This window comes from Coturnix japonica, chromosome 6, assembly GCF_054131305.1.
Source record: "Coturnix japonica strain WE chromosome 6, WE-NBRP24, whole genome shotgun sequence".
Taxonomy (NCBI): Eukaryota; Metazoa; Chordata; class Aves; order Galliformes; family Phasianidae; genus Coturnix; species Coturnix japonica.
Window position 1 is genome coordinate 23282575 of NC_140668.1, and position 14367 is coordinate 23296941.

The following is a 14367-nucleotide window of genomic DNA, read 5'->3' on the forward strand; positions in this document are numbered from 1 at the left end:
TTCTGATGGAGCTCTCCCTCCCTGTGTCATTACGCTGCTCTTGTACATCCTCCAGGCAGCCCTGGGATGGGGGTCCCGCTCCCCACACCCATTTCCCCTCCCTGTCACCCTGGGAGTGCCGTGGTCACCCCACAGCTCCCTACGTGCCAGCCCTCCATCCCTGCCGTGCCTTCATTTCCATGCTCGAGAGCGCACGTCTGGGCTGGGAGGGAAGGGAGACTTGTGATTTAAAAATGACAGGCTGACAGACTGTGGTATTTGCACGTTATTACCATCATTACGGGCTATCTCCATAGTATCTGAATGCCTCGCAGGTGGAGGGCGGCTTATGCTTCGGAGTGTGGTGGAAAAGCTCTCGGTGTTTGTGCAACCTGCAGAGGGAGGAGGAATTCCTTCCGGCACGCTCTCACACCCCGCAGCAGCGCGGTGCTGCCTTGGGAATGCTCTTGCTCAATGCAGTGATGGGAGGAGGCAGGAAGGGCTGATTCCCACCGGCCGGAGCAGAAAGATGCCAAGGGACCCCCGTCCTCATGGTGCCACATCTGCATGGGCTGCTCCCTGTGCAGCCACATCCCCATTAACATCGCGTCAGAGCTGCAGGGCCTCGTCCTGCACAAACAGCGTGGGCACATTCCTGCATCCAGGGGCAGGAAAACCAGTTTGAGAGCTGCCAGCATCGGAAGTGCCCGTGGCCACGCTGGGGGCTGGAGTCCGTCTGCACTGCCTGCATTGCGGGGTGCTGCCTGCCACTGTGTCTCCGTGGGGACACGACGGATGCTGGGTGCCGCACCCCAGGGCTGGGGGTCGTCCGGTTCCGCTTCCACCCCCATCCCCAAGTGGGAACTCCCTGCCCTGCCCCGGGACTTGGGGACCCCAAAGTGAGGACGGCCTTGAGCTGCTGCCGGGCGGGAGGTGTCACACGGGGGCACGGCTGCGTTGGAACCTGCCCTGATTAAAGGCTTCGCTCGGCAGCCGGGCCCGGGGTGCTGCAGGGCGATGGGGGCTGCGTTCCTGGGCAGGGAGCACCACGGCCGGGCTGTGGGGCGGGGTGGGGGTGTCCCCATGGGGCAGACACACACCCACGGGGACAGAAGCCGCAGTGCGTAGGGAGAGGTTGGGGATAATGGGAAGGAGCGGCTGTGAGCAGTGATTTGTTTATCCCCCTTTGGCCGCGCTCCTGGGGGGGCTCGGTGCGCTCAGTGCCGACACATCGGTGACAGATAAACCCGCAAAGAGCCGCGGGGTTTTGCTGTGGGGTCGGAACAGGACCTGCAGCCCCCATTGCTCCCAGGGATGCCCGTCGCCATGGGGTCCCCCAGCATCAGCATCATCTCTTGGAGGCCCAGGTTCGAATCCCCCTGTGGCGCAAGTGGTAGAAGTGCCACCATGCAGCACAGAGGCTCGAATCCCGGGGGTTGGACTCGATGATCTCTAAGGTCCCTTCCAACCCGCACGAGGCTGTGAGACTATGATGATGATGATATTCCAACACCTCCGTTGCTCGCGGGGTCCCGCATTTCTGCCATTCATTTGGGGCTGCCGCATCGCCCCCATCCCCGCATCATCCCGCATCCCCCATCCCCATATTCCCGCACCTGCCGGGTGGGCGGGGCCACCCTCCTGTATCCCCTCCCCCTTTCCTCCCCATCCAATGTGCTGGCGGGGTGGGGGTGTCCTCCCCGCATAATGAGCGGCGCGGGGCCGCAGGTGGCGGCAGAGCGCGGCGGGGCCGGGGGGGCCATGGCGGCGCCGCGCTCCTTCAGCGCCGCGGAGGTGCGGGATCGATGCGCGCGGGGCGAGTGTCTGGTGCGGTGCCGCCGCCGCCTGTACGACCTGAGCGCCTTCGTGCGGCTCCATCCCGGCGGGGAGCGGCTGCTGCGGAGCCGCGCCGGCACCGACGTGAGCGCGGCGCTGGACGGGCCGCCGCACCGACACTCGGCCAACGCACGGCGCTGGCTCGAGCAGTACTACGTGGGAGAGCTGCGGGACGAGCAGGTAGCGGTGCGGGATCGGACGGAGCTACGGAGTGGGGAGCGGTGTGGGAGCCGATGGGAGCCCAAGAGTTGGGGATGGACGGGAGCGGGATTTAGGACGGCGCGTTGGAGGTTGTGGGGTGTGCGGGATGTGCGGGATGCCCCGGGGATGGGGCAGTGCGGTGGGGTCTGTAGGGTGCCCCGGAGTTGGGCTGCGCACTGCAGGGACTGTAGGGTAGCATGGAAGTTGGGTAGGAAGTATGGGATTTAATAGGGCAAAGCTGGGAATGCACGGGAAGTCTGGGGTCAGTGGGGCGTGCTGGGGTGGGTGTGGGGTCTATAGTGCATTCTAGCAGTGGGGTGGGGTGTATGGGGTCTGTAAGGTGTCCCAGAGCGGGGTTTGGCAGTATAGGGGTTGTAGGGTGTCATGGGGGTGGTGTAGCAGGTATGGGGTCCGTAGGTGCCTCCAGAGTCGGGGAAGAGGTGTGGGATCCGTAGGGTGTGCTGGGGGAGTGATAGATGTGCGTGGGGCCGATGGGTGCCCCGGAGCTGGAGTGAGCACTGTGGGGTCCCATGGCAGCATGGGGTGGAGCTGCGCGGTGCCTGCGGTGTCTGCAGGGCGCCCCGAGGGCTGCGCGGTGTCTGTGGGGCGCCCCGTGTTCCTGTCGATGGGGCTGAGCTTCGTGGGCCGCTCAGGGCCGTGGCCGTGCGGGGCCTGGAGGGGTTGGGACGCGGGGCAGGGTGCGCGCGGAGCACCCAGCGCGCGTGGGGCAAAGGTCCGGGGCACACCCAGGCTCCGGGGGGGTCCGCGGGTGGTGGCGGGGCTGGGACCCACGGGCCGCGATCCGGGGGTTGGTGCCGGATCCACGGCCGGGTGTTGGGCTGTTCGGACCGGGGCTGTGTGCTGCAGCAGCGGTACCGGTGTGCGGTGACCGAGCGCCCGGTGCCGCGGGGTCGTTGACCGTCGGTGCGTCCCGGCGCTGTTTGCTCGCTGTCCCCGCACGGACGGAGCCGATCGGCGCTCGGCTCTTCCAGCCCCCAAAGCCCGGCGATGGCAGCGCCTTTATTGGGACGCGGCCGCCACAACAAGCCCGACGGGTTCGGCCGAGCGCTGGCACCGGCCAAACGGGCTCCGTGCCGCAGCACGAAGGCAAATACCGGTGCGATAACAGCGGAGCGAGGGGATCGCACGCTGCCTGGCACGGGATAACGCGTCCCGGCTCGCGGTGGCACCGGGCTGAGAGCGGCCCCGCCGGGACCGGCTGCGCCCTTGGTGATGCTCGGGGCTGGTTGGGGCGGACGCGGCCCCGGTGGGGGTTTGGAGGAGGCGCTGCCCCATAGGAATGCGAGTTTAATTAAACGCGAGCCCAGCTTAATTACGGAGCGTGTGGGTCCGGGGGCAGCCCCAGCAGGAGGGCGGCTATCGGGGCTGAATCACCACACCCCCATTTTCATTTCCATTTCCATGGCCGAACAGCGCACGGAGCGCAAAGAAGTCGAAGGCGAGGAGCGACAATTAGCTCAGCGAGACGGCGGGGTTTAACAGCTTCTCTGGGGGGGAACCGGCTCGTGTAATTGCCGGCCATTTGAGCAATGGGGCTTTCATCAGAGCTCCGCGGGGCTGCGCGACGCTGCCGTGAGTCACCGCGCATCTCCCGGCGCCGTGTGAGCTCACCGGGACGTAGGCGCTCACCTGCTGGGAGGTGTTGTAATAAAAAGCGCCCATTTTTATGATTATTTTACCCCCGTTTTATGGAGCGTCGCACCTACTTCTCATCGCCCCGTGATTCACGGGCTGAAGGCGGGATGGTGACGCGGGCACCGTGGGGCTGAGCTCGGCGTGCCCGCGCCCCATAGGCCGACAGGGGTCGTGGGGCGAGGGAGCGTCGCTGTATCCGCGCGGTGGAGACGCTCCGCAGGCTCCTTCGCCTCCCAGCGCGGCTGCCCGCGGCCGGGGCGAGGCGTAGGGCGGCGGCGCAACGTGGGCGCGACTTTCCCCGCCTTACATCACGGCTCCGGCGGGACCTGTTCTCCTGCGACGCGTCGGAGGCAGCGGCCGCATCGCCCACGGCCGCAGCCCTGCAGCCGCCTCCCGTCCGGCTGACGTGGGGGGGGTTGATCCCTCTGTCCCCCGTTCGGAGGCCGCGTCAACCGTCAGCTTTAGGTTTCTTGAGTCGTCCCGTTTGCTGTCGGTTCTGTTGCCCGGCCCGTGTGTCACCTTGTCCCACCGACGTCCCCGCGTCAGCATCACGAGTGCCCCATAAAGCCCTGGCTGCCCGCCGAGGTGACGCTGGGTCCCCGTGGAGCTGTGTGGGGGCTGCCCCACGAGTCACAACCGCCTGGGGAAAACCTGGGGCTGGTTAATGGGTAACTGAGGTGACGAGGCAGGGGAAAGGCGCGTTGGCACCTGGAGGTGCACAGAGATGGAGGCGCCGCCACGTCTGTGCTGGTGGGTGAAGCCACATGGAGGAGGTTCCTCCTTTTTCTACATCCTTGTGCCCGTGGTCTGTCCGTACCTCGCTGTCCCAAACACCACGGTGCCCTCCAGCCGTGGCACATGTCCCTGGGGGTCCTCTGCATTCAATAAACACGTGGATGTGGTTCATAGGGACGTGATTAGCAGGCGCTGTTGGTGGTAGTTGAGCAGCTGGACAAGACCATCTTGACGGTCTTTATCAAACTGTGATCACCTTGTGGTTCCTCAGCAGCCCCAAACCTTCCTTCCTTCTTGTTGCAGAGCTGCCCCAAGGTGGAGAAGCCTTTGGACGCTGCAGCCCCACGGCTGGATCCGCGCTGCAAGCCAGTGGACGTGGGCACGGTGAGGCCGCGCTCTGCCCTTCGCCCCACGCAGATGGCGCAGCAGTGCCTTTATGGCCCAGGCGCGGCTGCTCTGGGCGGCTCCTATGTGGGCGCTGATGCCTTCCTTTGACAGCAGCTTTGCCCTTAAAGCAGGACATGCTGCTGAGCTGCACCTCACACCCTTGATTTCTTTATTTCTATTCGTTTATGATTTGTTTTTCCCTTTTGGCTGAGCTGTAAGGGATGTCCTGCCGGGCAGGCTGAGCTCCATGTCCCACAGTTTCTCCCTGTCCCACGGTGCCTTTGGGTGCCTCTCACTGAACCACATGGCTGCTGTGCCAAGTGCTCTTTGGGGAGCACCAGCCTTTGTCTTGCCAAGGGACTTTATTTGACCAGCAGGAAACCCTTCATTCCCTATGAATGTTTTGCCACCGATTGCCTTTAAGAAAGGATCTTTCCTTTGGGTGCATCCCAAAATGGCGTTTTGCTCTCACATCCTGTTGGTGTGGGGCATCTGTATTCATTCCCATGCATGCTGGGGTTGTTACCCCGCTGGGTAACCACATCCATCCCTACCCAGACCCCACAAGCAGTGGCACAGAAAGGGGGGGAAGTCTCCGTCCCTGGAGGCGTCCCAGAGCCGTGGGGATGCGGCACTGAGGGATGCAGGCAGTGGGCATAGTGGGGTGGGTTGGACTTGGGGACCTGAGGCCTTTCCCAGCCTTAATGATCCCATGCATCCCCCCAGATTGTGGGTACTGTGGGATGGGAACCCTGAGGGACCTAACGAACAGCCCTGTGCCCCCAGGACCTGGTGGACTGGCGGAAGCCCTTGCTGTGGCAGGTGGGCTACCTGGGGGAGAAGTACGACGAGTGGGTGCACCAGCCTGTGGATCGGCCCATCCGCCTCTTCCACTCGGATTTTGTTGAGGCTCTCTCCAAGACGGCGTGGTGAGCATCCTGGGGTGTGGGGGGGTGGACTTGTAGATGTGTGGGTCTGCCCCCCTGACGGATCCCCTCTCTCTGTAGGTACGTGGTGTTCCTGGTGTGGACCCCCGTGGTGCTCTACCTCAGCTGGGTCAGCTACACAGCCCTGGCGCAGGGCAACACCAGGCTCTTCTCCTCCTTCACCACAGGTACCACCCATCCCCAGCCCTCAGCGCACACCTGCATGAGCATGGGCAGCCCCCAACCCTTGCAGCCCCCAGCATGTCCCCTGCACGAAGCCACCCGTGCTGGCTGAGCTTGCCTTGCTCCCCTGCCTGTCCATAGGGAAGGATGGTGGGTTTGTTCATAGGGAGAGCTGCTGCCCCAGAGGGTGGAGGGCACAGAACAGGACACAGCCCCGAGCTGCCTCCCTTCCTCCATACCCAAAACGAAGCCCTGCTGCTCACCAATGGCTGCGTCCCTCCACGCTGCCACCCACTGCCCTGACACTGGGGATGGCTGAACAAACACGGCTCTCACACCACCGGCCTCGCACAGAGCACGGCTTGTTCACCCAGAACCCCCCCCCTGAATCCACCACTGTGTGCAGCCCCACAGCGGGCAGCGGGCGGCCGGGTGACAGCTTTGTTGTTGGCCCTGCTGCGGGTGCCACCCTGTGCCAGCTGCGCTGCTCGGCCCAAAATCAGAGCAGGTTTTGATGTTCTGGGTTCCCTGCCTCCCGTCCAGCTAGAATAAATCCATCCTTTTGTTCCTCCGCATTCTTTTTCCATCTCTTTGGCATTCCCAAACATGCTTCCTGGCTCCCCATGCAGAGTGATGTGTGGCACACTGGGCACCTCACTGCCCTGAGGGTGTTTTCCTCCCCATTGTCTCAGTGCTTTGGTTTGGGGGAATTTTGTGCGGGAGGATGCAGGGTTTGCTGGCACCAAAAGGAGGAGGTGGTGGAAAAATGCGCTGCGGGGGGGAAAGCACCCGACAGCTGCGTGCTCTGCCAAACAACAACACAGCAGCGACTCTGTTCTGCTGCCACAAGCGCTGCCTGTGTCTGTTGGGTCGCACTGCGTGTTTGGGTGGGAAAAGCTGCTCTGTAGGGACATAGTTACAGCCCCAGCTGGCATCAGCTACTCCACCAAATAGCACAAATTAAGGGGAACCAAACAGAAGTGTGGGGAGAGGTGAGCTTCACCCAGTGGCTGACATCAGGATGGCGATGGATAGAAGCACGTGCATCCCACCAGCCTCGCTGACTGCTGCATGTCTCATTGTGTAGAGTACTCCATCCCCGTGCACAAATACTACTTCCCCTTCATCTTCCTCCTGGGGATGTTCCTGTGGTCCCTGCTAGAGTACCTCATCCATCGCTTTGTCTTCCACATGAAGCCACCCGCTAGTAACTACTATCTCATCACCCTGCATTTCTTGCTGCACGGGCAGCACCACAAGGTGAGCTGCAATGCTTCTGCTCCATTCGGGTATCCTTGCCCTTTGCTAATCCTGGAGGATGAGCTTGGAGCAGCTGGAGTTAAACCATGAGCCCTGAGTGCGGGACTTGGAAAGCAGTGGGCTCCCTCTAGCTTCGCTGGAGGATACGTCTGTCCCCTTTGAGATGGTGCTTGCAAGCCAGAGCCACCACCTTGCTCACAACGCATCTCAGGGTGGGAGGGACCCTGGGGGTGTGCTTTGCCATGCATGGGCACGGGGATGGCGTTGCCCTGTGGGATGGATGCTCCCAGCTCTCAGGGTGGCTTTGGGGTAAGTGAGGAGCTCACCATCCCACCATCTCTCTCTGCTTCCAGTCCCCCTTTGACAGCTCCCGCCTGGTCTTCCCCCCGGTGCCGGCCTCGCTGGTGATCGCCTTCTTCTATGGTTTGCTGCGGCTGCTGCTGCCCGAGGTGCTGGGGCTCTCTATCTTCGTTGGGGGGCTGTGTGGCTACGTGGTGTACGACATGATGCACTACTACCTGCACTACGGCTCGCCAAAGGAAGGCACCTACCTGTACGGGCTGAAGGCATACCACGTCAAGCACCACTTCGAGCACCAAAAATCAGGTAGCGCAATGTGCCTGTGCGTGTGCCTTTCTGGCTTGGGAATGGGCATGGAGGTTGGGCACGCTCCATTTGGTTTAGTGTGGTGCAGGGGGTGTCAGTGACAGACAAAGTGCCCCTCTGTGGGAGCCCTGCTACGTGCCCATCTTGTCATCAGACAATTGGACGCCATGCCCAGCCCCTCCTTGCGGCACCATTGGCGGGCACAGGGTGAGGCCCCGGGCTTCTCTTGCTCTGCCCCACGCCTTCCCCTTGCTCAACCTGCCCTTTGCCCGGTTTCCTAGGAGAAAGTGCCCCGTCCAGATAAGCTATCATCCCAACCGGCTCCTCTCGTTCCCTCTGCTCTTCCTCCTCGCCCTTGCTTGTTGCTCTGGGGCTGGGTGATGAGCCATCCTCCCTGAAACACCATCAGTCTTGTGGGAGGGCCACCCCGCTTTGGTGTCATCACCGAGCTGGGTGATGCTTCTGTCCTTCCCAGCCACATGGTGGGCTCCTGCACAAGTCCAGTTAGCATTGTCCCCAGCCTTCCAGCAGTGCCATGTGCTGAGCGCTCTCTCACCTCCCTCGTAGGCTTTGGCATCACCACCCGCTTCTGGGATCACCCCTTCCGGACACTCATCCCTGAAGAGACCTTTGAGAAAGAGGACTGATGGCCCCACAGCACTCAGCTGTCTGTGCTCAGCGCTGCCAGGGCTGTCAGAGGGAATATTGTGCTGCTGAGGGTCTGCACCATCCCTCCTCTCCCTCTCCGCTGCCCATGGAGCTGCTCCATCCTCAAGGTGCCACCAGTGGGGCCAGGAGCGTAGGGATGTGGGGAAGGGACCAGAGGAGGCAGATGGGGCTCCAGCTCTTCCCACTGCGGGCACTGATGAATGGGCACCTCTGTGCCTGAAGGATGAAGTGCCAGGTGCCTCGAGCCCCCCCTCCTGCACCCCATACCCCTGCCCTCTCAGTGTACCTCCCTGAGCTGCCCGATGCACTGCACCCAACTCCCGCCCGGGGGCTCCTATCTCTTGGGTTACCTGGGGAAGGGGGCGAGGGGGGAGACGAAATAAACAAGGGAAATGAAACCAAAGCAGCACTGCCTGCTCATGCAATGGGGTTTCCTTGCTCTGCAGTGCCAGGTAGGCATCTGGCAGGGCTGGGCTTGGCCTGTCTCTAACCAGTGTTCCCTGTCCCCCTGCCACGTTTGTTGACTTCGCAGTTGTTTGTAGTCCTTGGCTACATGAAACTTCAACTCCAATGAATGGAATTGCTAAACAAAAAATGCCTTTTTTTGTTTGTTTGTTTTGGTGGTGTTTTTTTTTTGGCTGATCTTGTGATTATTATTTTTATTTCTAATGTTTACCGCAGATATTTAAAAGGTATGGAATGAAGCTATTATATACAACTGTAGACGTGACAATTGTAAATAAACTGTATATTTTGAGAAATAAAACCTTTCCCCAAGGGCCTGGCTCTGGGGGGGCTCCTGAGGTCACTGTCACTTGCTGTCACCTTTCCCACCTCCCTGCGTGGATTGGGGTTGTGGCACTAAGAAAAGCAGAGCTCCAGCTGCCCATCAGCTGTGTGACAGCCAGCCCTCTGTGGCTGGAAAGGCCCTGAGGCCACTTCCCCGAAGTTGGGCAATGGGTGTCAGTGTCACGTGTGTTCCCCTGCTTCCCAAAATTGACCTGCAAAGTTTCCTGCCCTCCGGGTAGGGGCCAGGCATTGCCTTCCTCACCTGCGACGCACTTCCTCTGACGGTGAATCGGCCGAGAGAGAGGAGGGCTCGGTGGTCAGGCAGGAATTGAGGCTGGGGGCTGCTCCCTGCCCACAGCCCCCCTGCAGGGTTGTGATGCTCTGGAGCTGGCACCAAGCAGCGCCCTTGTAAAGCTGCGTGGCAAAAGGGGTTGGAATGGCAGCTTCCCATGGGTAGTTCCTCCTTCCAGCACCCTGATCCTGCATGGAGGGGATAGAGGGGGACACTGCGTGTCTCTGCACCATCCTCCATCAGCTGGAGTGTCCTTCCTGTGACGGCGATTCCACATTGCACAACGCTTCTTCCGCTGTCAGGAAAGCACCCTATAAACCCATGTGTCCCCAGTTCCTCTCCAGTCTGCAGAGGCAGCTGGAGGAGGAGGCAAGCAGCACGGGGCCAGGTAAGTTGTGCTGTTTGATTTCAGTTAGCAAAGGTTCTCTGTGTGGAGAGATGGCATGAAGAGGTTGGGGCTGCCTGAATGCAGGGAAGCTGTTATTAGCTGGGTGGTAATGCTGGGGAGCGCAGCTGGGGGATGCTACTGGGAGATCACCCATCCTGCTCGAGCTGCTTCTGCTTTAATCCATGTAAAACAAGCCCAAATCTCCCAGGAGTTGGACCCATCAATCCTCCCATCTTGGGATATTCTGTGATTGTTCCTGTGATGGTACCACTGCTACCAGTGTCTTTGTTCACACGTGTCCACTCTGGTCTACACAAATGCCAGGAAGCAGAGCAGCCATGGGAGAGGTGAGGGCTGTGGGGTGTTGTGTGCCATGTTAAAGCCATTCCTTAACAGCTAAGGTGCAGAGGATCCATACTGTATCTGTGAGCACTGCCCAACGACCACCTCCAGCAGACGCCTCTGTCCCACGTCCCCATCAGCCAAACCCTTTGCTGAAAGCATGGACATCATAGAGAAGGTCTTTTCCATCGCCCATGCCATCCACAGCCAGTTCGAGCACGTCAAGTGCTGCAAGCACCAGTGCCAGCGTCTCGTGGAGCGCATCCACATCCTGCTGGAGCCTGTGCGGGTCCTGCAGGCTCAGCCATCGTGGCGGATCTCCCAGCATGAAGAGCAAATGCTGACCAAGCTGCTCCAGGCGCTGGGGGAGGCCCAGAAGCTGGTGACGAAATACAGCCAGACCAGCTGGATCCAGAAGTTCCTGAGTGCCCGCAGCAGCGGAGAGGAGTTTGTTTGGGTGAACAGGAGCCTGGAGGACATCGCCCAAGGGCTATCGCTGCTGCTACAAGCAGAGCAGAAGCAGGCGTTGCTGGAGGCCTTCCAGACAAAGAACTGTCGCAGGCAAGATGCTGAGGATCTCAGGGATGACAAGGCTTTCCTGGACCAGGTGATCGCAAGTAAGTGCGCATTTAGCATCCCTTCCCCAAGACCGGAGGTTGGCTGGGAGCTGGCAGCCCACCCCAGCTTTGACATAATGGCAATGGTTGTGGAAAGCCAAAGGTACCAGAAAAACTGACAGTGCCAGTGCTGCACATTCACTCAGCCCATCTCCATGCCTGTCTGTCTTACCCCAGGTACCAAAGAGCCTGAAGATAAGAACTGGGAGATCCAGATGGGCAGTCAGTGCATGGAGAGCAAGGTAGACTGGATGCAAGGAGAGCTGAACAAAATCGTGCGTGTGATGGACAGTAAGTTGGTGCCACAAAAAGTTCTGCCCCTGCGCTCTGTGTCCCTTCCCCTTTTAGGAAGGATAAACACTCTTGCAAAGCGCTTTGCTAAGCCAGAGAGTCACTGGCTTTCCCCCAGCCCTACCTAATCTGTGCCTCATTCCTCCTGGCGTGATGTGAACAGGCTTGAAGAAGGTCAATGTTGGTAAAAGGGAAGCCATCACAGAGATCGAGCGGAGCCAGCTCACCTTCCGCAGACACCTGCAGGACACCGAGCGCTATGACCTCTATGAGGGAGAATATCTCAAGTACCCGGTTGCCATCAAAACCTTCAAGAGGCCACTGACCACTGACACAGTGTGAGTTGTCCTGAGCTGGAGCAGCACAGGGCAGTGGGGTTGGGAGAATGGCACAACATATCTTGCCCTTGGGACCTTTCAGTATCTAAAGGGGCGGGAAGAAAGAAGGGGTCAGACTCTTTAGTGGGGTCTGTTTTGGCAAGACAAGGGGAAATGGTGTCAAAGTAACAGAGGGGAGCTTCAGACCGGAGCTAAGTTAGAAGTTCTTTACAGTCAGGGCGGTGAGGCAGTGGCACAGGCTGCACACAGAGCTGGTGGTGCCCCATCCCTGCACACAGCCAAGGTCAGAGAATGGGGCTGTGAGCACTGATGGAGCTGTGGGTGCCAATGCTCAGTGCAGGGAGTGGGGGCAGATGGCCTTTAGGGCCCCTTCCAACTCAGATGTTTCTATGTCTCCATTTCCTCACTGTGCTGTCCCTTTCTGCAGGAAGGTGAGAGACATCTTCGAGAAGGAGATTCAGACCCTGAAGAAGTTTGAGTCTCCAAATATCCTGCGCATGTATGGGATCTGCATTGAGGAGAAAGGTACGGGGTGCGGCATTTTGGGCTTCCTCTTACTTGCTGCCTGTCCCTAGTGCTAGCTGGTGGCAGGCGGCTTCAGGTGACACAAGGGGACATGCTTGAGGGGCTGCTTCCCCCATCTCTGCTGAGGGTCCTGCAGAGATGAGGCAGGTCTGTGCTGTAAAGTACTACAGCATTACATCAGGTCCCAAAAAGTCAATGACACTCAGTCTAGTCCAGTTCAGTTCTACCCAGCAGAGCCAGCATTGACTTACCGTGGTTGATGTGCTCAGGAGCTTTCCTGACATGAGCTGGGCTGTGGCTGTCCTGGGCCAGCTGCACCCTCAGCATGTGTATATTCCTGCATCAGATGGGATCCCCTGCTTCTCCATCGTCATGGAGTACTGCAAGCATGGGACGCTGCGGGAGGTGCTGACCAAGCAACGGCATCTCTCCTGGGAAGTCCGCATTCGGATGGCCCTGGGAGCTGCAAGGGGCCTTTACAGGTGGGTTCCAAGTTGGTGGCAGGCCACCTGGGGGGCCATCTGCACGCATTGCTGTACCCCAAGGTGGAGGTGGGTCCAACACAGCACACATTGCTCTTGTTTCTGGCTGGCTGCAGATTACACCAGACAGAGGAGAAGTCCCGACTGCACGGCTGCATCTGCAGCAGCAAGTTCCTGGTGGCTGGGGATTACTGTGTGAAGGTAAGGACCGTGCCTGGAGAAGCTCTAGAGGTAGGAGCAGGGGTTGGTGAGGTTGCATTTAGCTGCTAACTGTGTTAGAAAAGGGAGAGATGTGGCCACAGAAGTTGAGCTGAGAACTGGTGACCAGCTTCACATTTCTAATACCTCTCCCTTTCTCAATCTAATTTTCTCAAACAGCTGTCAGGATTTGAGCTGTGTGAAACAGAGTCTTCCATCAAGAGAAAAGTCAATAAGAAGAGCTTGAACCAAGTCTATATGTTGGCTTACATTGCCCCTGAGAACCTGATGGACGTCTATTACCCCTACAAGAGGTCCTGTGAGATATACAGGTATGTCTGCCCCACAGACCCTCCTGGGTGCGATGCCAGTGGGCAGATGTCAAGCTGTCAAGCTGTGGATGGAGGCCAGGTTTAATCAGACATTATTATCAGGTGTAGACCCCAGCCCTCTCCATTAGAGATGTGTACGATGTGGCGGGATGAACAGTGAGAAATTCTTGCTTGTCTTTTTCCAGCTTTGGGATTGTGCTGTGGGAGATTGCAACCTCCAAAATCCCATTTGAAGGTGAGACAGAAGTTGTCTATGGCCCTGTGTAAAAAACTCAGCATCCCATAGCATGTGGGTCCCAGCACCTGGGTCTGCATGACATCTTCACGGCTTCTGCACATGGTTAAACCACAAGAATGCAAGAAAGGTTGTCTCTATTTGTTGTTCCCATGCAGTGAAGCATTAAGGCATCCTGTTTCGATGAGGCCTAGTGGTGTCACAGCAAAGACGGGGCAGTTTATTACAGACATAGCTTGCGTGGCCCCTCTGCTGGCTCCTCCATGGAGGAGGCTGCGGGATAGCTTTGGTGGGTTCCATATCTTCTAATGTCCGTGTTCCATTTAGGCTGCTCTCTCCAGGAGATCAGGGACAAAATCTGTGACCGGCAGTTCCAGGACCCAGTCGGGGAAGATTGTCCTGAAGAGATGGAGAAAATCATCAACCAGTGTCGGGCCTTCGATCCGTTCCAGCGCCCGTCTGCTGAGCGTGAGTGTCCTGAAGGCATTCCCCACATGTCAGACACCTCCGTGGTGAATCTGTGCCTTGTTTGCCATCGGATTTTGCCCAGTTTTGTCTCTTTGGATCCCCCCTTGTCCTGCTGACACCACCAGGCCTCCTAAGAGCTGGTTTCCTTCTGTCTCCTCATAGAGACCATTCACACAACAGCGTTTATCCTCACCACACAGCCTGCTCTGCTCTGTTCAGGCTAACACTGACCTTACCTTCCACAGAGATCGTGGACCTGCTGGCTGACCTGGAGAAGAGGAGGTATCAGGGCATCTAGCTGCAGAGAGCCTCAGCAGGCCGCCCAGACTGGCCTCCCTGCCTTAAATATATGTTTAAATATATGTTTATTTGTTTAACTAAGACTGGAAGATCTCTGAGTAGCGGCTGCTTCGCGTCCTTCGAGGCCCGCGGGTGAGGCCTAAAGGCCTCTAGGCCCCGTTGCCACAGCAACCCCGATTTGAATCCCCTCCCGCTCCCGCTTACTTCGTCCCGGCGGCGCCTCCCCCAATCAAAACGCACTTCCTGTCTCTTGGTCCCCGCCCTTTCCGTCCCTCGAGGATCTCACCGTCCAATCAGACGGGCAGCTCTATCTCGACTGACCAATCAGAGCA

General features: G+C 59.2%; 2 protein-coding genes and 1 long non-coding RNA gene across 7 annotated transcripts; 2 read left to right on the forward strand and 1 right to left on the reverse strand.

Moving 5' to 3' along the window:
* The first annotated feature begins 1687 nt into the window (after positions 1-1687).
* FA2H (fatty acid 2-hydroxylase) lies at positions 1688-9241 on the forward strand. The gene is made up of 7 exons (XM_015873616.3): positions 1688-1995; positions 4711-4791; positions 5581-5723; positions 5802-5908; positions 6991-7163; positions 7517-7769; positions 8337-9241. The coding sequence occupies exons 1-7, from the start codon at positions 1741-1743 to the stop codon at positions 8414-8416; spliced, it is 1092 nt and encodes a 363-aa protein (XP_015729102.1). The 5' UTR covers positions 1688-1740; the 3' UTR covers positions 8417-9241.
* LOC146760521 (uncharacterized) lies at positions 9170-14348 on the reverse strand. Of its 2 annotated transcripts, none has more exons than XR_014947729.1 (2): positions 14240-14348; positions 9170-13666 (listed from the first exon to the last, which is right to left on the reverse strand). It is a non-coding gene; the product is annotated as an uncharacterized LOC146760521 (long non-coding RNA). The 2 variants fall into 2 exon arrangements; XR_014947728.1 differs by lacking the exon at positions 14240-14348 and adding an exon at positions 13972-14109 and having other exon boundaries at positions 11601-13666.
* Positions 9171-14112, forward strand: MLKL (mixed lineage kinase domain like pseudokinase). Of its 4 annotated transcripts, XM_032447123.2 has the most exons (10): positions 10410-10866; positions 11044-11157; positions 11321-11495; positions 11923-12020; positions 12367-12502; positions 12619-12703; positions 12881-13032; positions 13218-13267; positions 13595-13735; positions 13981-14112. In XM_032447123.2, exons 1-10 carry the CDS (start codon positions 10410-10412, stop codon positions 14031-14033), a joined length of 1461 nt encoding a protein of 486 aa, XP_032303014.2. In that variant the 3' UTR covers positions 14034-14112. The 4 variants fall into 4 exon arrangements, 3 of the variants coding, with proteins under 3 accessions (XP_085407800.1, XP_032303014.2, XP_032303013.2); XR_014947727.1 differs by lacking the exon at positions 13218-13267; XM_032447122.2 differs by having other exon boundaries at positions 13595-13985.
* Positions 14349-14367: the final 19 nt, after the last annotated feature.

Bases quoted from the DNA above. Each gene is read 5' to 3' on its own strand.
- MLKL (XM_032447122.2), top strand. From the start codon at position 10,410: ATGGACATCATAGAGAAGGTCTTTTCCATCGCCCATGCCATCCACAGC. The intron at 10,867-11,043 runs GTAAGTGCGCAT...GTCTTACCCCAG, and splicing joins CCTGGACCAGGTGATCGCAA to GTACCAAAGAGCCTGAAGAT. The intron at 13,033-13,217 runs GTATGTCTGCCC...GTCTTTTTCCAG, and splicing joins AGGTCCTGTGAGATATACAG to CTTTGGGATTGTGCTGTGGG.
- FA2H (XM_015873616.3), top strand. From the start codon at position 1,741: ATGGCGGCGCCGCGCTCCTTCAGCGCCGCGGAGGTGCGGGATCGATGC. The intron at 5,724-5,801 runs GTGAGCATCCTG...CTCTCTCTGTAG, and splicing joins GCTCTCTCCAAGACGGCGTG to GTACGTGGTGTTCCTGGTGT. The intron at 7,164-7,516 runs GTGAGCTGCAAT...CTCTGCTTCCAG, and splicing joins TGCACGGGCAGCACCACAAG to TCCCCCTTTGACAGCTCCCG.